The sequence below is a fragment of the Abramis brama genome (genome assembly GCF_963993115.1).
Source record: "Abramis brama genome assembly, chromosome: 6".
Taxonomy (NCBI): domain Eukaryota; kingdom Metazoa; phylum Chordata; class Actinopteri; order Cypriniformes; family Leuciscidae; genus Abramis; species Abramis brama.
This window is the reverse complement of record NC_139968.1, coordinates 7,115,438-7,142,280: the sequence shown is the minus strand read 5'-3', so window position 1 is coordinate 7,142,280 and position 26,843 is coordinate 7,115,438. Positions and strand designations below refer to the sequence as shown.

Below are 26,843 nucleotides of genomic sequence, written 5' to 3'. Positions count from 1 at the left end.
GTATAAATGTTTGAATTTCGTAATAGAATTGACAGAATCTGAGAGCTGAGATTTTTTTAAATATCATGATTCATAAACTGCTCAGTTTTGTCTGTCGATCTCCGTGTCCTCTTTGCTTCACGATTTTTCTGTGCGTTGGACGTTGTTGTTCCTGATCTGAATCCCCAACAGTAGCCTAAAAAAGTTTGTCATCTTTGGCAGCGTTCCCAAATACTTATCAGCGTCTTTTCACTTTTTTTATTTTATTTGAGCCGCTTGGGTAACTTCGAAACTTAAAATTTTCGCGTTTAGACTCGTCTTGCTCTGTTTGTGTATTTCCCAGTCCTCCTGTTACTGCGTGTTGTTTATCTTTCGCGCCGCGCACTTTTTCGGACTTTTTGCTTTCCTCCCGCTTCCTCCTTTTTTCAGCACTGCTTGGGTAGCTAGCTTCGCTTCATTTTTACTCTGTCTACTACTCTGTAGCCTACACTCTGTCTGTCACTCTGTACACTCTGTCTGTCAATTCTTTTTCTCCGTCAGTTTTTTTGGCACAGCCTTGTCACTTTCGCAGATGCGCAGTAAAAGTGAGATAATGGAATAGTCCAATGTAGTGAGGCGGGGGGCCCCCTCCTGTCTGCGACACTAATGATTGATGCCATTTTTCGCAAATGGAGTTTTAGAAATATGTAATTAAAAAAAAAAAAAAAAAAAAACTTAAGCATAAGTTAATAGGGCATTTTGGGGGCCCCTAGGTAGCTCGGGGCCCAAGGCAATTGCCCACCTTTGCCTAATGGTAAAGTCCGCCCCTGCAGGTGACAGAATGGAGAAGAAAACCTTGGGAGAAAGTCAGACTGTGAACTGGTTCCATGAAGAACCTTTAACATCCATGGAAACTTTCAATTGCACAAAAGGTTCTTTAGATTATTATAATGCTTTTCACAAAAAGAAAAACATGTTTTTTTTTAAGAACTATTGAGGAACCCAAGTTCTTCCATGGCATCACCATGAAACCCCCCTATTGAAACCTTTATTTTTAAGAGTGTAAAGAAGTTAACAGTCATTTATCAAATGAGGAGGAATGGTGTCCGACAGGCATGACAATCAAAGTTCATATTTTCAAATTACATTTCAGGGATGGATTGTTTGCATGAAGTTTCTGTTATTACAAGACATATGGAGGTAACACACACACACACACACACACACACTTTTAACAAGCAATTTGTAGATCACACTGCGAAAGGACCATCATATAGTACCCTCATACTCAGTTGATCTTTCTACTCAGACATAGCACTCAAATTGTTTTGCTGATGTAAGGGATTCTCAAAAGACCATTAATCTGCGGACCTCACCCTCTGTGGTTAATCAGTGCATCAGTCATCTCATAAAACCAGTGTCTGTAGCAATATCGAACTGGGCTGTGCTGAGTCAGCCTGTCCTGGCAGACTCATGGTACCTGCTGTTAGTTTATGGAGCTGGTTGACCAACATGGCCTTTCTGGAAGAGGACAAAAGAAATCGATGTTTTAAAAAAAAAATAATAATAATAATGTATTTTTTGATTTAAAGTTTAAAGTTTAATAAATGACTTTAGTTAACTAAACTGAATTTACCGTTTATCCAATTGATTTGTCCAATATATAGCTTTTTCTGAGACTCTCCGAGCACAGGGGAACCTGTCAAGGTCAACCCAGATGGGATTGAGAAGCGGGATATTCTCAAGTGGGATCCCAATTGTGAGAACCTCACTCACCTGCTCAACATGGGTTGGGTCACAGGTGTCATCCCCACACGTCTGAAAAAAAGTCATACTGTGCTAATTCCTAAGACATCTGAACCAATGCAGAGATGGAAATCAGTAACTGGTCACCATTGGGTCGATGATCTTAAGGCTCTTCAATAGGGTGATTGCTAAATGGTTGGCTGAAGGCGTGTCTGATTCACCATAGACAAAGGGGGTTTCATCCAATCCCTGGGTGTGCGGAGAACATTGAGGTGCTGCAAGGTCTCATCCGCCACTGCAAAGAAGAGAGCTGCCCTCTTGCAGTAGTATTCGTCGACTCTGCACAGGCGTTCGATACCGTCTCCCATGAGCATATACTGTCAGTTCTTGGGAGAATTAACCAGGATCCTCACGTGGTAGGTCTGATCCAGCAGATCCAAGCGAACAGTGCGACACGTGACGAGACCGATATCAAGGTGAGGGTAGGTGCCAAGCAGGGGGATCCAATGTCTACCATGCTATTTAACCTATCCATAGACCACCTCATCCATGCTCTCAACGCTCCTGTAAGGGGTACACTGTGGCGGATCATTCAGTAGTAACTATTACTTTTGCTGATGACCTTGTGCTGATCGGAGGATCATGGAGTGATATGGCCCATAACCTGTGCCTCCTACTGGCCATCGCATCCAACCTAGAAAGTGTCATGGCTTTCTCGTCAGGCCCTGCAGCAGTTCTTCAATGACTGCACCCCATGGTTTCTGGGGGCAAGACCCTTCAGGAAACTAGCATGGCAAATAAAATCTGGGGATGGATCTTAAGGCCTGACTTGGCGGTGGATCTTGACAGTTGATACTGGAAAATTGGGAAATCCTATCTTAAACCTTGTCAGAGGGTGATCCTATCTTAATCAATATGCCATTCCATGGCTGTTCTACCAAGCTGACTAGAGTGGGGTCAGCGACAGTGTACTCCATGACCTGGATGGGAAGATCAGGAGGACGGTGAAGAAGTGGCTGCATCTGACACTATCCACCTGTGATGGGCTGTTAGATAAGTGGAGAAGCTTTGAACGCAAGAAGAGACGCCACCTGGAGGCTGGAGGAATTCCAAGCGTGGATGGCGCTTCCAACTCAGGGTGTGGGGATTTCAAGCTTCCATCGTTCCCCCGAGAAGTAATGCTTGGCTGAGGAAACCCGCTGGTCTCTTGGAGCAACGGTATATTGCGGCTCTTCAGTTGCACGCAGGGGTGTAGCCTATCCAAGAGTTTGACTGTAGGTACAGGAGCAAGACAGTTGCAGCCTGCCGGCGCTGTTCACATAGGTTGGAATCCGGTTCACACATCCTAGGGCAATGTCTATCTATGCAGGCGGCTAGGACTGCCCGGCACATGAAATTGTGCCATCTCCTCGGGGCCGAGGCCGAGGTTCTTGTTTGTGAGGTCCGCTGGGAATGATCGTTCATGACGTCCCAGGGGGCCCTGCAGCTGGTTCTCATCTGGGATGTAACAGTCTGATACGAGTTGCTACAGTGGCTTAATCTTAAGTATATCAAGTGACGAGAATACTTTTTGTGCGCAAAAACAAACAAAAATAACGACTTCCACTATTCATTTCCTTCTCTCTGGGCCTCGTAGTGTTTTTGCGCTGCGCGGCTGTGTTATACGTCATCACGCATCACACACATGACCAGCGTCGGCCAATAGTGAGCCTACGTGGTGACGTGTAACACAGACGCGCTGTGCAAAAACACTACGCGAACCAACTAGAGGTCCAGAAGAAGGAAATGAATAGTGGAATAAAGTTGTTATTTTTGTTTGTTTTTGCGTACAAAAAGTATTCTCGTCGCTTGATATACTTAAGATTGAGCCACTGTAGTCACTTGGACTATATTAACGATCTCTGGGCCAGCAAGTTTCGGTCACCTAGCAGCCTACGGAGGAGTGAGACAGGTCTCAGATTTCATCAAAAATATCTTAATTTGTGTTCCGAAGATGAACGAAGGTCTTACGCGGTTGGAACAACATGAGGGTGAGTAATTACTGACAGAATTGTCATTTTTGGGTGAACTAACCCTTTAACTGCTAGAGCGCTGATTTATCCAGTAATGAAACAAGTAAAGTCTTTATGAATCAATCATTCAGAACGATTTAAAAAATAATCTGTTCTACACACATCTTACATTCAAGCATATTCTACCCCTTCTGAGAGGGTATTCTCCACTGCTGGAGATACAATAAGCTAGGAGAGGTCCCAAATTATTCTAGAGAATGCAGACATTTATTTTCCTTCAGAAAAACGAATATTTTTTTTGCAAAAATTGCATAACAATATGTTGAATTTGTTGACATTACCAGTCTGTTAAACTCATTTGAAAAGTATAAGAAATAAAAACAAAAAGGATTGTGGATTTTTCCCTTACTACTATTTTTTATTAGTTGTTTTAATATTTTTTATTGAATGGGAACCGGAACCGGAATCGTTTGGTGGAACCGGAATCGGAACCGGAACCGGAAAATTTCTTACGATTCCCAACCCTAATGGTGAGGGTAAATATAACTTGCATTGGCACAATCTAAGAGAACAAACCAAATAATCCTAAATCTTCAGAATGCTTTAGGTAGCCTATATGCCTTACAGCATCAGTGGTCTCTCCTGAGCAAATACTCACACAACTTTTCTCTGTGAAATGCTCTCATTACCACTGAAACGGTGCTGTGTCGGGGTCTCTGCAACCCTCGCTGAAAACCAGCCCACGTTTCCTCTAACTTGAGAGGTGAACAGTGACATAACTGAGTATGTTACTACACAACCTGCCCACAAATAAGCATAATGCAACACAATCTTTTTTGAAATTGCTATTAAAGGCTGCTCTTCAACAACATACTCACATTAGGTGTATTTATAACTTGAATAGGTTTATGTAACATGTATCCCATATAAAGATCTTTTGGTTTTCTGGTGAAAAGCAATAGGAAAACTTGTTACCTGAGAAGATACAGTTTTTCCCTCAATAGAAGACCACAGAAGATTGCAATACTGAGCCAAACAAAGGCCTCAGTTGGCTGTTAGATATTTACAGTCAATCTAAAGAAAAACTGACAAATGCAAAACATAATATGTCACTTCTCAACTAGTATAGTGTTATTTAATGCAACCATGCTATTAGTAAATCTCTTAATATGAATAGTGGATTTATAATGGGGTTTTGTGATTAGCAAAATGTCTACAAAGGTACAATTTGCGATTTATTTATTTAGCAGGTCGTGTCGAAAAAAGGAAGAACATGGGATAAACAATGAATATATGGAACTCAATTAATTCTGATTGCAAAAAAATGTTCTCAAATCAATACCACACAAGTGTGACAGACTCCTGTCCTGTGCTTGACCTCACCAGCCCAACAAACATGGCGACGGTTACTCGACACTTTGGAGTTACGTTGCTATAGCAACACTCCAACTCTCGCGATGACAAAGAGTGCGAGACTGACTGCGGCGCCCTATTTCCTTTCCTCGCTGTAAATGGACAAGTGCGTGCGCGAGCTTTGGCGGAATTCAAGTCATCAACGGTCGCAAACTTTACTCACAAACAGCGTTTAACTTTAATTTTAAGGCAGGCAATACATAAGCGGTTAACGAGTTAGGTCAGAGTGGTGTTTCTGAGCAGCCTCGGTGTGTTTTAGTCGTTTGTTTGAGGCGTAAACAGCGCAAAAGAGGAGTTGTGGGTGGGTTTGACGGTTATGGCAGCACCGCGACCCATTAAAGGGATTCTGAAGAACAAATCCAGTATCAAAGGCCGACACGAAGAGCCAGTCCTGGAAACTCCAGAACCAGGACCCCCTATAAACTCTGAAGACGACCAACAGTGAGTAAATGCTCTTTAAAACAGCTTAAATCAGCCAGACGGGGCGTCTATAGCAGTGCCACTGTCACTATGAGACCTGTCAATCAAACTCTGCTCTGAAATGATGTTGACACAAACCTGAACTGGTGCACTCAACCAGTCCATTACTGGTCCAGTTTAATTGGTGTGTTCCAGTTGGAGAACTGTGATAGTAGCATAGTTTGCTAATAGGTTAGCCACTGACCTGTCATGTCAAAACAAATCCTCCCACTGTAATGAACATGAATCTTTCCCTCTCTTTCTTCTTCTTCTAGTCAGTTTCTGAACCTGTTGTTTAGATGCACAGCTCTATGTAAAATATATGGTTTCATTTTAATTCACTGATATGTAGCAAAATATAATTGTCTTCAGTCATTTTACATTGACCAAACATACAAGTTATGTAGTTCAAACTGATATGTTATGTAATATATGCATCAATGGACTTTAAAAAGTTTCATTAGTAACATAATTACATACATACAGTGGATCATTAAGGCTTCAAATAGGTAGAAATTCATATTCATTAATATAAATCATTGTATGACTTAAGCATTAACTGGGAGAGTGTCACTAATCTTTTAAATACATTTAAATAAATACATTTATTCAGACTCATTTCTCACATTATCACAGTTCATTCGCTTTAGTTTAGAAAATGGCAATACTTGCAATGCTTAATTTTGCAATTAAAGAAAAAATACTTAAGCAAAACAAAGTGTCTGATTAATGGTCCCAATTTTTTTAAATAAATTTTACTGGAAGACCACTTTATGAAGAATTTTGGGATATATATATATATATATATATATATATATATATATATTCACAGTTTACTTTATTTGCTATCCTCACTTACATAGATGAACTATAGTGTCCGGCACCCACTAGTAAACAAAATATATCTGGTGTCTGAATAATTGTTGGTTTGACTGTATAATGTCACACTACAAAAATCTTATTTTAGGCAAATAAATGAGATTCTCCAAGATGATTTTTTTAATTTGTTATTAAATTAAAGAAAATATTAAAGGAAGTGTGATTTCTCTTGGATAACATGAATAGTAGAAGTCAAATAAAAAGTAACATGTCAACATAAATCTGTAATAACAACTCTAGTCCTCTCACTCTTGCTATCATAAAACACAGCTGTCACTGCAGATTTGTAAAATCAGATGAGAGATTTATTATTTTTGATTTTTTTGCCTGAAGGGCGACGCATGTAAAAATCGATCTCATTCGTTGTGACATTAACTGGTCCAGAGCCACTCATAGAAGTTGTGGACGCCCGTCTCTCCTGGAGGTCAGAGAAGTTGTCTCACATCGAGGATGGGACCGAAATAAAGACGATCCCACTTCCTTGTTAACCGAGCCTATCTATATTCAGCTCGCGTATTGATCTGTTTTTCAGGCCAAAATCTGAACAGGATTTTTCAAAAACATCAATAAAGGAGGCTCTAAACCTCTTGGTTATGGAGGTTGTGTTCATCGGTATGGCATGTGTCGACTGTATGTAGGTGTTCTCGTTGGCTTCCTCTCGCCAGAAGACATTGTTCTTGAATCCAGCTCTCCCACTCTTAGGAAAATGGGACACACTGTATGGCACTTATTACTGAATTTGCGTCCTGTGAGACTGAGACACTCAATTAGTCCCTTAAAAAAATGTATTCAGTGACGATACTCTAAAAAAAAAAAAAAAAAAAGAGGCTTTTATGGGCATCTTTGGTTCCATAAAGAATCTTTAACATCCATAGAAACCTTCTATTCCACCAAATGTTCTTTAGATTAATGAAATGTTCTTCACACTAAGAAAAAAGGTTCTTTAAGAACCGATCACTGAAAGATTTGTTGAGCAATTCTCAAATTTTTATTTTTAAGAGTGTAACCACTAGATCAGTGTTTTTCCCAACGGCACACTTTTGATAAGGAAAAAATCCCACGACACACCACTATATAAAAATATAACAAAATTGCACAAACATGCATTGCTTAAAAATGCCATATAAATCTAGATATTACAGGCTATAGGCTAGACTATATGAAAAGTTAGTACTGACTTTTAATGTGAAAGCCTAAATAGGAACACAATAAGCATGATGTTGTTGGTGATAAAACAGTACATTTACATGTATTACTCTTATGAAACACTGTTGTCAAAGTTGGTATTGTGGCTTTATATAGATATGGTCAGACTTGCATGTGGTTATAATATTAACATTTTATGCAAATCAAGCACAAATTGAGTTATGAGGTTTTTGGCCATGAATGCCAGATAGTTTGTCGGTCACTGGAACAGTAGTTTATCTGAGGCAGTACGTGCATCGCATTACGTTTCCATCAACACACAGGATATTACGTTTAATATGGGCGCTCAGTTTTCTTGTTGTTGAAATCTCATGATCAAAATCTCATGATCAAAATCTCATGATCAAAATCTCATGATCAAAATCTCATGATGCACAAGATATTTAAAACACTATATTTGCTTCTATATTTTATTTCGCACACATCAGTTCTTTATTTTCCCTTGCGTTGCAAACAAGCAGAGATCTCTCCCAGCGTTGCACGAGTGCGGTACATTCGAAATGGAGGCGGGATTGAGTTATGAGATTTGACTGACAGTTTGAGGAGCCAATGGTTTAGTCACAACTTCTTTTGAATGCTTTTTATTGGTTAAATATTTGTAAAACCCACATACAGACGTAAAGGATGACCAACAGCATTAACTTTATAAAACAATGACAAATAGAGAGATTCAATGTTTCGACCCAACAGCATATTTGTAGCATTTATTTTAAATAATTTTTGTAATTTGATAATTTTCCTAGTTTTACTTTAGGAAACACTGCACTAGATAACGGAAGTATTGTTGAATGTATTATATTATGATATTTCTCTTGTCCCACAACAAGCAATGTGTTTTTTAAAGTAAAAAAATAAAACTTCATACCATTAACACTTTTACTCTGATAAACAGGACTATTATATCCTATTTTCTGAAATATCACGTTATTTTATCATAACATGCTGCTACTTATAGTCCAAAGTGACTTAGGCTATATTGCAATTATCGTTAAGCACGTAAAACATGCGCAAAGTGCTGCACACACTTCATGTCGAATGAAAGGCCCAAGTTTATTTTATAGTGCATTTCCCACACGCTAATAGTTTCAGTTTCACTTTAACTAAAAGTTTAGATTTGGCGGTTTTACAAATGTTTAAAATTAATATTTGTTTGTTTTATTACTTATATTTTTCATTCCTGTTCTGTTCAGGAAAGAGTAAAATTCAAACTATATGTTTGTAGTGTTTATAATATTTGTAATCATTTCATTTAATTTTACATTATTTTCTGAATGTAACAATAAAATGTGACTTATTCATCGATACAACTCAATTTATGGAAAACATGGTAAATTAATTCTTCCAAAATGTTGTTTTATTTCTTTTGGTCAATTCAGTTTGACATGTTAGGTGTCTGACTTGTAATAAACATTTGATTGATCCCTATAAAGCCACTTGGTGTGTATGATAAACTCAGTTTTACTCGTGCAGAATCACCAGCACAATACGAGTGTGTGGGCGCTTGTTAAGGTGTTCTCAGTGTCTTCTGGTGTGTTATGCGGTTGCTAAGGCATGCTAGGTGGTTGCTAGGCTTTTGTTTACTGGCTAACCCCCAAGTCTCGGATATTTTGGTCTGTAGATATGGCATGGGTCCCTCTTTCATTGTAAGTCTTATGATATTTATTTATTTTTTCCAGTTTTCTCATTCAAGAGGCAAACATATTAAGTATAAAAGTAGTAAGAGCAACCATCTCCTCATGATTTGAATAATGATGAACTGTGAGCCGAACGGATAAATGGCCTGTGTGGTTTGCGGTTCAAAAGAGTAGCACTGTTTGGTGCATAAACATTATATCGAACATTTATCAAACTTTTGTTGTAATTATATAGAGGAAAATTATATCGCAATGCTTATCATTATCGTTTTATTGCCCATCCCTAAGTGAACTATCACTTTAACGGCACTACTGAATGTATCCCACCTTTATCCTGTATGAAGATGAGGGCGTTATTTTCCCAACAACAGTTTTTTTTTTTTTTTTTAAACACCTGCCGTAGACTTTGGCAACTTATTTTTTTAGATATATACACTACCGTTCAAAAAGTTTGGGGTCAGTAAGATTTTTTAAAATGTTTTTAAAAAAAGTGTCTTCTGCTCACCAAGGCTGCATTTATTTGATAAAAAAACAATAAAAAAAAACAGTAATATTGTGAAATATTATGATAATTTAAAATGACTGTTTTCTATTTTAATATATTTTAAACTGTAATTTATTCCTGTGATGAAAGCTGAATTTTCAGCATCATTACTCCAGTCTTCAGTGTCACATGATCCTTCAGAAATCACTCTAATATGATGATTTGATGCTCATAAACATTTATGATTATCAATTTTGAAAACAGTTGTAAATTATTTTTCAAAATTATTTGAATAGAAAGTTCAGAAGAACAGCATTTATTTAAAATATAATATTTTCTAACATTATAAATGTCTTTACTGTAACTTTTGATCAGTTTAACTCATTCTTGATGAATAAAAGTATTGATTTATTTTTGTTATTTCAGCCAAAAATAAAAATAAAATTCTTACTGACCCCAAACTTTTGAACGGTAGTGTTTAATGTTACAAAAGCTTTAGATTTCAGATAAACTGAACTTTCTATTCATCATAGCATCATGAAATAATAATGTAAACAACTGTTTTCAACATTGATAATAATCATAAATGTTTTTTGGGCATCAAATCATCATATTAGAGTGATTTCTGAAGGATCATGTGACACTGAAGACTGGAGTAATGATGCTGAAAATTCAGCTTTGATCACAGGAATAAATTACAGTTTAAAATATATTAAAATAGAAAACAGTAATTTTAAATTGTCATAATATTTCACAATATTACTGTTTTTTTATTGTTTTTTATCAAATAAATGCAGCCTCGGTGAGCAGAAGACACTTCTTTTAAAAACATTATAAAATCTTACTGACCCCAAACTTTTGAACGGTAGTGTATATTAAGGGATATCCTGTACCAGCTTGTAGATCTAACTTTTGCCTGAACACATTGTTTGAATTATAAGGTTTTGCATTATTCGGCTCTCCTAACCGCAGACAAGTTCCCTCTATTGTATTGTGCTTGTTCTCCTAATAATTCACTACAGACTGGTGCTCATGTACTGTGCTTGTAACCCATGATCCGTAAAAACATGACCCCTAATACAGTGCACCGTATGCTCCCACGTGACCCAGAATAAATCTCTGTTCACCATTTGAGTGGGCCTCTGCCTCTGACATGAATGAAACTAATCTCTTGATTATTTCGTGAGGGAACATGAACATCTATTCTGAAGAGATTATCATTACTCGATTGGTCCTCAGTCCCGCTTTAGTTTCATTTTTCTGTCTGATGCATCACAGACCTGTGCGCATTAGGTAAATCTTGCCCTGATTGTGTCCAGGACCTCCCTAAAAAACAGCTAAAAATAATCCCTCTTGTCAAAGCAAGAGTATTGTAGGTTGTGCTTTGGCGTCTTGAAATGCCGTAGTTAAAAATCATCATGTTTTAAATCCTGCAGATTTCCACACTTGCTTTGTAACACAGCGCCTCGTCCAAGCGACGGTTGTGTAACTGTTCTTCTTCCATGTGGATTGGCACATTTGACTGCTAATGCACAAGCATTAGTGGTCCAGTCTACTGTGTTCATGTCACTAAATGCACTCGCAGGGTTTTCATCTGACTATAGAAGACAGAAAGAATGGATTCGGTCTACGTTGACCAGTGCTTTAGTTTCAGTTTTGTAGCATGTCAGAGATTAAACTGCTCGAAGGCCAATCAGATGCTTTGTGTTGTGAAGTGTCTCTGTCAGTGTGTGAGTGGGTGTTGATTGCTGCTGCGAAGGCCGAAATATATTGATTGAGGGCATACTTTAATTTTTTCTGTAACACTTTGACTTATTGATGGTTCATATGGTCAAATACAAAGTTTAATCATAAATCAAAGCATAAAGGTAGGCTAATTTAATAAAAAAATGACTATTGTTTTGCATTATTTTGCGTAGCAACAAATAATATTACGTTTCTTTCTCGGAAATGCACAATTGACTCTGAGCTTGAGATCAGATGCAGATAAAATTAGCTTTTATTAACAACAGTAACATGTAAAAACCTAACTTTTATAGAAAAAAATTGGGGAAAAAACGTATAATTTTGGTAATAACATTAAAAATAACATTTAAAGCTGCGAAAAATGTACAAAAATCATATGAGCGAGTAGGCCTACATCATGAATCCATTTTCCAAACCATGTTTTTGTCTTATCCTTCTGAATCCCTACGGTACACCTATAAGAGATGTTTATATCCGGACTACTTTAGATCGGTCGGCACCACCGCGGAGAAGCCCAGTGCCTGCGTGACTTGTCATGGACATAAACGGAGAGGAGACGCGTGCAGTTCTGTTCATTAACCGCTAGAGCGGCAAAAGTTATGGACTGCAGCTTTAAATTGGATGATATTTAGAGCTTTGAGGGGCTGGAAAAAGTGTGAAGCACTTGAAAGGCATGGAAAAGTGCTTGAATTTCATTCTCCAAAGGTTGTACAAACCTTGAAAAGCAGGGCCGGCCCTGACCAATTTGCTGCCCTAGGCAAGATCTTACCTGGTGCTCCTTGCATCGCAGCCAATTCCACCACTGATCATTTATACAAACACAGAAACTGCATTAATACTGGAGTATATGTGACCATTGGGTGTTACGTTACATTATAAAAATAAAATAAAAATAAAAGCTGATACTGGTGAAACTATACAAAAACAGCACCTACACTACATTATAGCCTAAACACTAATAGCAAGAGTAATGACATATATTCATTGAGCACTTCTCTGGCATACTGTTTTTTCCAAATTAATTTTAAGTGTTTTGTTTTCCAGTAGATGGCAGCAATCTTCCATTTTTCATGTTATCACTATGAATGAAACTGAAAATGTTGATCTTTTTAAAAATGAATTTTACATAATAATATAACTGACGTTAAAGCGTTAGTTCACGCAAAAAGGAATATTCTGTCAGTAATTACTCACCCTCATGTCGTTCCAAACCCGTAAGATCTTCGTTCATCTTCGGAACACAAATGAAGATATTTTTTGATGAAATCTGAGAGCTTTCTGTCCCTCCATAGACAGCAACGTCATTGCAACTTTCAAGGCCCAGAAAGGTGGTAAAAACATTGTTAAAATAGTCCATGTGACTACAGTAGTTCAACCTTAATGTTATGAAGCGACGAGAATACTTTTTGTGCGCAAAACCCCCCCAAATAACGACTTTATTCGTTCTTGCGAATAAATTGAAGACTATCTCTTATTGATAAGTCAAGAAGACTTATTAAGTCTCACTAAGTCTTGAAGAATAAATCTCGAAATTGCGACTATTTTTCAACTTTATTCCATCCTTGATTGGGAAACATTGGCACACGAGGCCCTTTCTCACGTCTCAAGTCAGTCTTACCATTTATATCACTAAAGGGTTGGTATATTTGGCTATGTATGCCACTTGATGCTATTTTTTTTGTGTGTCCTCTGTTTCCAAGGTACTCCATAAAGTTTCAAAGTGGGGCAGAGTCCTTTGTTTAATGTAGCAGATCTCAGTGGGAATATTTGCATCAGGGCTAATAGCTTTATCTCTAAATCCATGTTTGGACCTATTCTTTCAGGAAGAAGTCACAGAAATGGGATGAAATGAACATTTTGGCCACATATCACCCGGCAGATAAGGACTATGGGCTGATGAAGATAGACGAACCCAGTACGCCATACAACAGGTGAGCAGCACATAAAAAACCTGCCATTATAATGCCTTTTAGATTATGAGTGGGTAATATACCAGTGTTAATTTGAGTATCACTTCTAATGTGGTTGCGCAGAATACTAAAGCATAGACTCAGGAGTGAAGCTGATGAATAAGAAAATGAAGATGTGCTTGTTAGAATAAAACTGTATTGATTTAATTATCTAAGGAATGATTAAATAATATCTGGCCAAACTGGTTTTCAGTATAGCATGGAAGTCTATGAAACATGAAATTGGGAAAATAAAATGAACTATACATTTGTTTTTCAATTAGTCAGGACTTTGCGCTGTGCAGGGAATATGTCTGGTTTAAAATAGTTGTCCTGTAATATGGACTTACAACATAAGTTGAATAAGTTACAGTACTTCATTAAGGGTAGCCTATAGCATTTTATGCTACTTATTGAAGAAAAGTTATTGTTTTAAGTTCTGCTCTCTTGCTGAGGCACTGTATGGATTGTAAATATTGGTAGTTAAAACAGTTGCTCCCTTCTCTGGATGTGTTACTGCCCTGTCTGCAAAGTACAAGGGCAGCACTGAGGCTGCAACTCAATATGACAGAGCAAATTTGCAGAAAAGGTCGTGCTGTCTTTCTCCCTTCGGGCAATTGGCCAAAAATCTCCTTTCCCTCTCAGGATGGTTGCAGATGACGAAGATGAGGGGGCGCTCAGCGACTCGGACGGGAACACAGTCCTACGCGGAGACGACCTCGCTAAGAAGTAAGTGATGCATGATTGCTATCTCTGATGTGGATGGAAGGGTAGTACAGGGATTCTCAATGTTTCGTTCCGTACCCATGATTAGATCCCAGAGTTAGATTAACCTATGCACTTTAGGATACTTTATTATTAATAATATAATAATAATAACACATTTTACTTTACTATTTTGTTTATTGTTATTGACAAGAACTATAACGGATCATTTAGGCATCATGGGCAACCCTGTCTTATGTGAGTGTCGGACTGCAATGTCAGAATAGTTCAAAGCATAAATCTTAACTTGGATTGGTATTTGGTCTTGATGCAGACGAGTGCTGAATCCTGCGTCGCACACACATAAATGCTAGCAACTATTCATGGAGGTTTCAGTGTATTCACATCTGTAGCCTACATTTCACATAATGTATTAAAACACCGGATGAGCTTCAGACTGTAAAAAGCATTATGCTCAAAAAAGCTTTTTAAAAATGCACCATAAACAAGATGCATTTTATAGACTCCAAGGATGACTCATCAGGGCTCTACAGTGCGAGTAATTCACTCGCATTTGCGCCTAAAAATAGTTAGGTGCGAACTTGAAAAATTATTTACGAGCACAGTGCGCGAGTGACGGGCTGTTCTCAATACACTGAAGACAACAGCGCGATGAAGCGAAGCATACCATTGATTTCACATGGAAAGCAAGCAAGAGGACGGGGTCGCAACTGCGTGATGTGAACATTTGAAGAGTTTGGTTCCAAAACGCGATAAATCCATTTTGATTAATTTGAGTAAAAATGTGTTTTCTTTACCAAGAATGTGGCAAGATGAAAACCACTATTTTCTGTTTCAAACTTTCACATAGCATCTTTAGGTTATAATAACAAAACAAATTCAAATCCAGATTTTGATTTTCAAAGATTTATTATAAAAACTGATCATTTTTTCCCCAAAATGCAATAAATTCATAACACTTTTTTTCCCCAAATGCAATTAATCCATTGAATCAATATAAAAGTTATTTTTCATATTGAAACTGTTGAAAATACACAACAAAATAAGTTGATCCACATATGACAGCCTCTGAACTCGGTCAATATCTTATTACAGGCACTCGACTAAAAATACATTCAATCAGCCATCGCTAGGAAATACCTCCTGAACTTTTTTGACGGCGATCATCTGTAAAATGGCTTAGTCCTGCTCGGTTTTCGTTGACTTTGAGTAAAACAACTGAAAGTTTTTCAAAAGATCCCCTGGGTTCAATGTGTCAGCGTGACTGAAGTTTGATGCTGTCGTGTGAGAACAAGCAACAGCCGGCATTTTTCCTCCTCCCGCGTGCCTCGTCTTCTTAATCTCCTCACGTAAATGATTAGATTTCGATGGCTTACGTTTCTTCCCTACCGCAGAAACCACCACAGGTTCATCAATGCCGTCAAAATGATAAAAGATTTTGTTTGATTGTTGATCAAAAAGTACAAAGTAGATAGGAAAAACTAGGATGCCGGGTGTATTCAAAGCGCTGCCGTTACTGTTTACAGTGCGTGGAATGATGCGCTGTGATTGGTTGAGCGGATTTATCTCATTCTGCAGAGAAAGGAGACTGGCGTTTGTCTCGGTTTGGAAAGAAAGGGAGAAAACATGACAGAATAACACGGCGGATATCGCATTTTACGTAAAATTTAAAATTGACTTTTCAATACCGACCCTATACAATACTGATTTTTGCAGGAACTCAATTTTTTTTAAATGGCGTTTATCGCGTTTTGGAACCAAACTCTTCATTTGATGACGTGCTTAACTTTATTCAAATGGGAGCGACGATTGCGACGATGTGTGGGAACTGCTGGATTTTAAGTGAGAGAGTCCTCCCAACAGTGCTAAAAATAAACGTGTGAGAGCGTGTTATTGGCTATATGTCATGTTATAGCCAGATATGATGACGCTACTGCAACACGCATCACGACAGATGAGCGATCCATTCATCAAGCTAACGCGCAAACTGCCACGAATTAAAGTGAAAGTAAGTCGTAGACGCTCATCACACAATCATATTCATTAATAGTAAAGAAACGAAATGATATTAGGCTAACGGTTACCAGTGCTGCTGTCGCTCTCTCCTATCGCTGATTTTGAAATGAGCTTATGATGATCAATAAAATGCTGGTCATATCTGTTGCTTTTGGTGACGTGAACTAGGCCTACATTAAATCTGCATATAACGCGGGAATAGAAGATCCGATTTAGTTTTGCGAAAACACACAATGTGACTAGGTGTAAATGGAATCGTTTTGATCAGTAAAAACGCATGAAATCGTTTTGATCAGTAAAAACGTATGCAGGGACCAGGTGTAAACAGGCGCTACACCATAAAAAAAGTAAAGTAAACACTTAGTGAGCTAGATACGCAACACAGTATGAAGCCTATAGTCATTATCTCAAAAGACCAAGTGCAAAAATAAATAAATAATGAACTCCCGCACACTATCAATAGGCCTACTTGCAAATGAGTATCAATTTTATTAGCAACCCACCAAATTTTATTTTAATTATGTCCCACCAAAAGACCAAGTGCATAAACTGAAGTTACGACCAAAACAGTCCACACTGAGGACAGGAAGACGACAAAAACTCATTTTTGATGTAACTTAATATAGGCTACTGCAAGTACTGCAAAGGGAAAAAGCAAGCAGGCATTTGTTTTGTTTTTAGCACTTCATACTTTATTGAGGTGTATATTTTTTTTATATATTTTGAAGTAGGTTAAAATAATAATTGCATAATTATTAAACAGGTAACGTTAGTTCACCCAAAATAGAAAATGCTGTCATTTATTACTCTCCATCATGTCGTTCCAAACCCGTAAGACTTTCACTCATCTTCGGAACACAAATGAAGAACTTTTTGATGAAATTGAGAGATTTCTTTCCCTCCATTGACAGCCTACACAACTACCACTTTGATGCTTCGAAAAACGTTCATAAAAAGATCATAAAACTAATCCATATGAATTGAGCAGTTTAATCAACTTTTTTCACTGTGCTCCTATATTTCTTTGTGTGCTCCTAAATTTTTTCATTTAGGAGCACATGTACTCCTTGGGAAAAAAGTTAGCGTAGAGCCCTGCTCATGTGTGCTCATCTAAAATCAAAATGGCTGTTTCTACTATGGCTACTTTTACATATATATTGGTGGAAAAAGTGTTGTGGGGGAAATGACACCAGCACTAAGAAATAATAATAATTTGCATGAAACATTTTTATAGTTAAAGTAGCAAAAATGTTATAATTACCATAATAAAGTTAAGGTTTCTTCAAAGTTTGTTGACATGATAGATTCTGTCGCAAACTTAGAGCGTTTTTCCTGCTGTGTCTTTGCGATTCACAATCCGCCTTGACATCAGTAGATTCACAGCGTTCTCTGATGTTGCAGGTTTAAACAACTTTATTAAACTAAACACAGACGCTGCAAGAAACCGTATTTGTACTAATTTTGGTTTCCTGGCTTGTTAGTTCAATGTTAGTAATGTGTGCAGGTAGCGTGTTTAACTCTGAAACAGTACATGAGCAGCCAGAACAGATGTCACGTCACAGCCTACAGGCGAGTCAACTCCACAGCAACTCAAGCAGAGCTGCTAACCGCTTTCAAATTAGCGTCTGCCCAGCGTGCTGCACTGCTTCAGTTTCACTCAGAACAGACACTTTTCCTGTAAGCTCAGTGTTTCCCAAAAAAAGCCACCATGTGCTTCTCTGAAATACAGAGAGCAAGAACGGCTCATAATGGCACAGGTATTGATCCACAACCAGCAACCCATGGCTGACAAAAACTTTGCCGATCAATAGTGGTGTGTTTAGCCTACTATGAGCAGAGCCTAGTTGGATCTCTAGTGTTTTTTTTTACATTTAATATTTTACGTAAAATATATTAAATAACTTTAAAGGCAGTCAGCACAGTAAAACATCTCTCTGAGAAGTTCTCTAAATCCATCACTGGTACAGCCATCAAAGCAGCAATTGTCTAATTGGGAAAAAATCGACATTGCAATATTTTGTTTTTCTGCGATTATTACAATATGAAAACAATTTCACCAGATGATTTGAATGGTGATTTTGTAGGGGAATGAATATGCATAGAAAATAATAAACCCATTACAAGCATAGTAGGGCTGTCAAAATGGCTGAAAAGCTAAATTCGAATTTCTTTCTTAAATATTAGCAAAATTCGAATTATATTCAAATTAGAGGAAAAATTCGTCTCCTATGCCCACAAGAGGACGCAAGCGAGCGCAATAAGCAAAATATAAACCAAATCAAGCATCACATCTTTTATTGAAATGAAATGACATTCACTTTTTAAAGTGCATTAGCTTTTAAAATAATGTTTTTTAATTATAATTTAATTTCCTTACTGTGCATACAATTGTGTAAGTGCATCAGTAAACTGAGAAAACGGTGGCTCAGCTCTGACCGATGTGCCAGGAATGGTCAAGTATGTCATTGCACGATTGTTGCCACCAACTGAGAGGGTTTTTGGATAAGCTAACAGAAACAAAACACGTCAGTTACGTCATCATCATGTCTCGCTCACCTCTTGACACACCAAAAATTTGAATGCACGTTTTTTACATTCGAAATAGCTTTTTTTTTTATTCGAAGAATATTTTAAATTCTCAGTTGACAGCCCTAAAGCATAGATAAATACAAAAGAACAAAGATACAAATGAAATGAACAGTGCTTTGTTTTTTTGTTTGTAAGTCTAACCGTATTCAGGTTCAGAAATTCAATAATCAAATGTAAAATAACTGAAGACACTGTATAAATTAAACATAATTTATCTTTGTTACAGCTACTAAAGTCATTGTGTTGTTTGATGAACATTAATGACACAGGAATATTAGGCTGCTGTCACTTTAAGACCGGATGCACATCTCTAATATAATGGCCACATCAGTTTTCATTCTTAATTGTTTGTTCACGTAAGCCATAAGCGACTGTTTATGATGATTCTCGCAGAGACGGGCATTTTGACACAATTTTGCGTGTGTGTGTCCGTTCGGGACACGGAAGAGAAGGGAATTAGGTGTTCGAGAGTTACAAATTGTGTCGACTTGCTCTCAAATGGTTTAAAATCGTTTGAATGTTTGAACTGACAGGACCTAAAACTCTCGCTCTATAATGGGCAAACTTTGCAGTTAATCAGAGAATCGTGGTTTTTGGATCAACTACGATTCCTATACTTGACATCGCACCTCCTGCGGTGTGACTATTGCGGATGCGCACATCACGATATCAATGCTAAAACGATATATTGTGCAGCCCTGCTGTCTAACAAATGCACTACCTACAGCACTGAAGGCATTACATTAGTGAAATGTTGTGGGCAAACAAGGCCTGGTGTCCATTGTCAATAGTGTAACGATGCACTTAGCACCACTCGAACAGAAGTAGGGGTTGAAACCAAGCAGCTCTTTGTTGGTTTGAAGCCAATGCAAAATCTGCATTTGGAGATTTTCTCCCTCAAGCAAAATTTCTTTGATTTTTTTTTTTTTTTTTTTTTACTTCATTTACATGCAAATGAAGGTCTTTGACCAATGTGTTGCCTTGCATTATTAGCATCGCGCATGTTTTTGAAAGTGCCTTTCTTAAAATGTTATTGATAGATTAGCTGGCTAGTTATTAAAGAAATAGAAGAAATGTCATATCTTCTGAAAAGATATGAACTTTTTGTATGATAAACTGAGCAAAATGTAAGTGATTAAAGCACAACTTTGGAATAAAATTAATGCCAAATGTGTTGGAAACAAAAAAGCTTGTTGAATTGCTCTAATTAAAAAACAAAAATGCATTGCATTAATCGTAATTGCATTTTAATGCATTGAGGGCTTGCATTTTTATGGGCTGAAAGCTCTATATTCACCTTTCAGATTTCCGTGCTGCATTTGAATTCGTCTCACTAGATGTCGCAGCGATGTTATTAGTACTGTGGTGAATTCAAATGCTTTCTCATTGGATCTCCCAGCGAGTAACTTAAACTAAAACAAGATCGGCCCGCGAGTGAACCTGTTCTGAGCTCGCGCTGCGCTGTCTATTATTGGATAGAGCTGATAAATGTCCAGCCTGGTGGCGACACGCCAGCGGGAAAAAAGGTCACAAAATATATAGCCCAATATACACACACCTCAATACCATCATGACGGTAAGTCACGTGACATGCAAATGTGTAATGTTTGATTTAGGATTTTTATTTTTATGTGAACCGGTCCTTTAAGAAAACCCACTGACTAGTCCATTCTGAAAATATCTTTAGGTTATAAGAGTTCACTGGGCATGAAATCTCACCGGGATGTTTATAGACTTGCTTCCCCTTAGAGAAAGGCACTTAAAACGCGCCCTCTTCCATTCATTCAAAGACTTTAATGCAGGATTTGGATCTTTGCATCTAGATCCGTGTCTTTAAAGGCTCTGAGATGGATGCGAGTGAGTGGTTTGTCTGCCGCCGGCCTGTAACCGAATCTCTATCTGATGTTAGGAAGAGGAAGAGCGGCTCACTTCATTCACGTCCCGAACCTCCTAGTAATGCAACTGCTCTTGCCTTAGTCCCACTCGCCTTCTCTTTCCTTCTCCGTCAGTATCTCTGCTCTCTCTTTTGTCATCGTCCACCTCCCACTGTGTGTCTTGTGTTTCCCTCAGGTACGTGTGTTTTATGCTTCCCGACCCAGCAGTCGTTGAGGCCATTGTGCATGTGTGTGACCGATTACTCCTGAGAGATGCTTTCCTTTAGAAATTCTGTCACATTAACAGTGAGAATACTACAAAGATCACCAGGCTTCATGAGAAACTACTGCAAGAATCCACACAGAGTTAAACGTTAGATTTTAGCAATGTAAAGGGTAACTTATTGCATGCTTTCCTTAATAAGGAAATGATGCTGCCTTCAAGTCCTCCTAGGTAGTTTCTTATAAGAAGTGGTAATTATGACATGATGTTCATGGTCAGAAATAAATGGATGTTTTGTTATTGGTTCACTTCATGACAAAGGCAGGAAACATTTTAGCGCTAATGCAACAGCAATGCTCTTTAGGTGTGTAATTGATGTCTTGTGCTTCTACAAACGATGATGGGAAATTAAGTTTTGTTGCTCTAAATGTGTTTACATTTCAGTAGCTATTTTATTCATAAGCAATACGGATAATACATAAAATAATATATAATCATATTGTAATATGCACCAAATCATCATATTACAGTGATTTCTGAAGGATCGTCTGACACTGAAAACTGGAGTAATGATGCTGAAAATTCAGCTTTGCATCACATGAATCAATGTGCGTGTGTGTGTACTGTAGTTTTTACACAATACTGGAATTTATTCAATGCGAGACCTTGAAAAATATCAATGTACTGCCATATATATATTTTTATTTTTTATCTTTTGATAATTTGGGTAATTTTGTTATACACAGCACATAATATTGAAACTTTTAACTAAATTTACAACAAAAAAACAGACAAGTAAACAGTTTAAATTGAAACAATAGCACAAATGAATACAATATAATTGACAAATTCTCAGGTGGGTTTAACATTCGTATTCTGGTAAGAAATACAACAGAATTTAAATAAAGTAATCCAATTGTAATCCAATCAAATACAAATTAATGCTTACAATTAAAGTTACAAAAGTTTTTGTCAAGAGCAGCGAGTGATTTTCTGTCTTTTTGCAGCAGGTTTATTAGGCTGCCGTCACTTTAAGATGTTACACAGCATGTTTTCTCTCAACTGTTTACGTTCTGAAACTGACTGTTTGCCTGAATACTTCACAAGACGGGCATTTTGACATCACTTTGTGTGTATTTGATGTTAAAGTGTTATAGAATTCACTTTCATCACAATCTATTTGAGAGGCGGCTTTATGTGCGTCACTTATATAGATCACGCTTCTGGTGTGAGCCCGAAACATGCGAGAATGAGTAAAATTATGCACAACGCCATCCCTATTCAGCCGGAGTGAATGAAGGAAGTGAGTGACAGGAGGCGGGTGTGTGTCAATTCACCGTCAGAGAGAAGAGAGCAAGAACGCGCAGCCGGCATCAGTGTATCGACTCTGCAGAAACAGAGTATTGGAACCGTTTCGCATATTTTTAACAACACTAATATACAGTATATAGGAAGCATTATTAAAAAAAAGAGCATGTTAACAAACAAACGTCTTGCCGTCTTTCTCAGGCTGGAGGCAGCGGTGGAGGGCGCCGAGTCTCGCTTCATGGAGGAGCCAGAAGAGGAGAGCAGTGAGGAAGAGGAGGAGGAGTTGACTGCGGAGGATCAAGGTGAGACACGTGACTCTCTCTCTCTCTCATGGCCTCAGATTCACCTCTGCTTCCTCTCACACTGATTACACTTTTACACAGCTCACCGCACCGTCAGCCAGGGGCTCGAACACACACTTCTCCACAACTCTCTCTTTTCAGGTCTTTTTCTTAAACTCACAATCTTAGCGTTACACTTTAAGATAAATGCATATGAACATTTCTGTAATCCATGCATCAAAACCAGTGAAATTCCACAATTCTTATCAATTCTTATCCGTTATTTAAAGCAATAAATATTGATATATGAACAGATTTCAGTACAACAATGACACAGGTATTTGTCAGCAAAGTGAATCTCACGTTTCTCAAGAAACTTTTAGAGAACTTAAAACAACAACAGAGAAACAGCTTTAAAAAATAAACAAAAAACTCAGATTATTGTATTAAATACATAGTCTAAAAAAGTTAACTCCGAACATAGGACACTAATGCATGCTCTTGTGCAGCTGTAATCAGTTATAACCACAGGATGACTGTAATAATTCATCCATAATGTGCAGTAAAGACGTATTCAGTTTGATGTACTGATGAAGAACAACAAAAGCATAATAATAAATTGTTACATTTTATATTTAACCTTTTATTCTTCTTTTATTACATTGAGGTTTTTTTTGCATAAACATCGATGCACTACACTAAATATTTTTTAAATATGATTTAAATATTTACTTGTGTGCTTAATTTTAATGAAAAAAAAAAAGTATTTTAAGGTCGTGCTTAAAGACAAGAACAAAAACGTATGTTCTGTTGTTTGTTTAATAAGAAGAAAAGTTTTGCCTGTATCGACCGTGAATCAGCAGATTCTGGCGTTCAGAGCTGTGTGTGTTCTGTCTTTCCTCAGCCAGGAAGAAGCAGTTTCAGATGATGAGGAAGATGCATTATAATGAAGGCATGAACATTAAACTAGCCCGACAGCTCATCGCCAATGAGCTGGAAGAGGAGGAAGATGAGGACGAAGAGATGAAGGACGACACAGAGACCGAGGACATCAGCGTTGACCCCCCGCAAGACGGTAAATAAGGAGACATTCACACACAGTGCTGATGGGATATTTCATGCTCCTGGTCTGCTTCTGCTGGAACATTAGTGCAGTTCAGCCATAGTTGAACAACACTATTGAACAGTTTGCATAGTTACTTCACACGCTTTAGTCCAAGAGCAATTGTGATGTTTTTGGATTGTGTTGAAAAGCTAAAAGTAAACCGTTGTTGTGTGAGAAGATATTTAGTTAGCGTGAGCCGAGTCTTCAGCCACAGTCTGCTGACCCCTAGATGACCCCTAGAGGTCCCTGGAGAGTCTAGGAAGGGTTTCCAGATGCTCTCCAAGATCAATCGAGGACAACATACTTCCTCATAGAGCAGAGAGTTCACTGTTAATAAACCCAGAACCCTTCATATTCACCCTGTTTAACCCTGTAAAGCTTGACAGAAAATAAGTTATTATTATTATTTTTTTATCAAATGGTTTATTGAAGTTTATTGAACCAAATATGTAAAAAAAAAACATGTTTTGTTTGATTACGTGTTTTTATGTAACATATTTGATGCATTATGCTTTTATGCCAATTTATTGAGAAATACATTGGTTTGCAAAGGAACTTTTTGATTGTTTTGTGGTAGTCAAAAACAGGTCCATTGCCAACATGGAATTAAACCAAATTATGAATATATAATATAATTAAATGTTATATATGTATATTAAATGATAGTTTTGACAGTGAAATGAACTAACCCTTCTCATCGTCCTGGTTTGCTCCAGCTGATTCCCTGGATTCATAAGGATGTCAAGATTTGTCCTTCGACTCCTGCCTTGTCTCATGACCCTCTGGACGGCGCGGTGTCGTCGCCGGTTTGGGTTCAGCTCCAGGATCCCCTCCACCCTGTGTATTACACCAACACCGCAATGCCACGCATATCAACCAGCTCCCTCATTTGCCAAACGTGTATCGCCATCATGCTAAGAATCGAGACTGTTATCAAACCGCTCCGGGCCTGGGCTCCTCCCTCGTCCCGTGGCCGAGAGCGTGCGATCTCCGAGCCGAAGCGAACCACACTGATTCTCTTATTTCCCAGCACCACTGTTATTGACACTTCAGTAACTGAGTTTAATGCCATTTCAACAAGCTGGTGGTTTAGCATGCACTGGTAAAGGGGGACTGATGTGGTCTTGACACACACACACACACACACACACACACACACACACACACACACACACACACACACACACACACACACACACACACACACAGAGCCCGTATTAAACTGCTCACATGAGCTCTACTGTATGCATGGCTTCTGAAAACCATGTTTAATTACATTGGCACTAATTGTATTTGCCCTGTGTTTGAATTAACAGGTGAGTATTACAAACCTAGCTGTAAACTACTGATCAGTCGACTGAGCCCTATGGTTGTCTCTGTTGCTTTTCCAAAGCTACAGCTTTAATAGATGCTGAATGGATCTGGAGGGTTTTGTCTTGGTGTCCTTACTGAGCTTTGTTTGTTTTGATTGCCTTTTTTTTTTAACTCTAGTATAATGGGGTTATTTCTTTTTGTGGTCACTGAAGAATATAATTATAGCGCAGTATCAAATAAAATAAAATAATACATTTGACCCAAGCAAATTGACCTTTAAAATGGCTGTTATTCTGGTGTACTTTATAGTCAAACTCACACTCAATATATGCGTGTTGTATATATAAAAAGAAGCTAAATGGGTGAATGTCGGAAAACCTTGCAATAACTTGTCATGTTTGTCTCCAAAGTCAAAAGGAAAAAAATAAATTATATTTTGTATAAAAACGTTTTAGTACCATATATTACAGTAATGAGTCAGAATATTTTGTGCATTACAGTGAGTTATCGTTACTGTAATGCAAAAAAGATTCTGATGCATCATATGTTTGGACTCATTTCACAAACATACAATTATTCAGAATCATTACCGTAATGCAAAAAGGTTATTCAGAATCATTACCGTAATGCAAAAAGGTTATTCAGAATCATTACCGTAATGCAAAAAGGTTATTCAGAATCATTACCGTAATGCAAAAAGGTAATTAAGAATCATTACCGTAATGCAAAAAGGTAATTCAGAATCATTACCGTAATGCTAAAATATCGACTCGATAGCAATATGCAAAAAACTTGCTGTTGAGTCAGATTTTTAATTTTTTTTTGCATAAAACATCCAGATGCATTACAGTAATGATAATGAAATATTTTTTAATATGATTTAAATACTTACTTGTGTGCTTGATTTTAATGAAAAAACAAACAAATAATTAAATTATATTTTTACGTTTTTTTTTCTTCTTCTTTTTTTTTTTTTTTTTTTTGTTCTTTTGATTTGGTGAAAAACAAAAAAAATGAGCTGTATATGTTCTTGACGGGTTTGATGAAATCCACCCAGATATCGACGCGGTATTGCTTTTTGGAAACAGTGCTTCAATGCAACCGTATCTGCCTGAATGCATTTTAAAGCATTTCCTGGCTAATGTATTTATTCTCAACCTAAAACCAGCAGAATCCTTCATTTGAGATCTCTTTTTTATGTTTCTTTCCATCATTGTGGATGTTAAATCATATTCACATGCCCTTCCCTTGACTGAATGATGTAAAAAAAAAAAAAAAAAAAGAGTTAAATTCTTGCAATATCTCAAAAACAGTGCTAACACACTGAACAAAAAGCACATTCATTAATTGGTTGTCTATTTTTAATGAAAGCCTGGTTTTGTCCTTCAATGTCCCATCGGTTATTGACATGGATTGCACACATATCTCAAGTCAAATATAGTTTAACCCTAATTTTGTACATTCTTGAGCACAAATGCTTAAATAAGTGCTTTTTGATCGTTGAACTTTCTCCGTTTGTATTTTGTGTAATTTGGCCATTTATGTGTCAATTTTATTCCTCAAGATTTTTCTTTCTGTTTCTTTTCTTAAATAGATGTGCATGTTGTTCAAATGAAAATGTGCATATTTGTCATCATTAAAATGTTGGTACAAATTTGTTCTTTGTAATTGTTTTTATGTAATATAAATGCCATTACAAAATAATATGGTAACCCCCTTATATTTGCACAATTACTCTAGTAAACTGCCAATGCTGTCATCAAAGTGAAAAAAATTAATAAAATGTAAGCGTCTTATACTGTTATTAAAAACCCATTCATACCAACAACGATAACTGTAACGATACATAAATTAGCGTCCAAACCAACGGACGATAAGTATGTCTTAAATGCTTGCTTCTGATTGGCTGTCCATGTTTTAT

At 37.4% G+C, this 26,843-nt stretch overlaps 1 protein-coding gene across 2 annotated transcripts; it reads left to right on the top strand.

Moving 5' to 3' along the window:
* Positions 1 to 5,202: 5,202 nt before the first annotated feature.
* Positions 5,203 to 26,579, top strand: ppp1r2 (protein phosphatase 1, regulatory (inhibitor) subunit 2). Of its 2 annotated transcripts, XR_014606793.1 has the most exons (7): positions 5,203 to 5,570; positions 13,361 to 13,468; positions 14,132 to 14,215; positions 22,424 to 22,524; positions 23,408 to 23,578; positions 24,325 to 25,590; positions 25,655 to 26,579. XR_014606793.1 is itself a non-coding variant. In XM_084117873.1 (6 exons), exons 1-6 carry the CDS (start codon positions 5,446 to 5,448, stop codon positions 24,342 to 24,344), a joined length of 609 nt encoding a protein of 202 aa, XP_083973999.1. In that variant the 5' UTR covers positions 5,203 to 5,445; the 3' UTR covers positions 24,345 to 26,579. The 2 variants fall into 2 exon arrangements, 1 of the variants encoding a protein (XP_083973999.1); XM_084117873.1 differs by having other exon boundaries at positions 24,325 to 26,579.
* Positions 26,580 to 26,843: the final 264 nt, after the last annotated feature.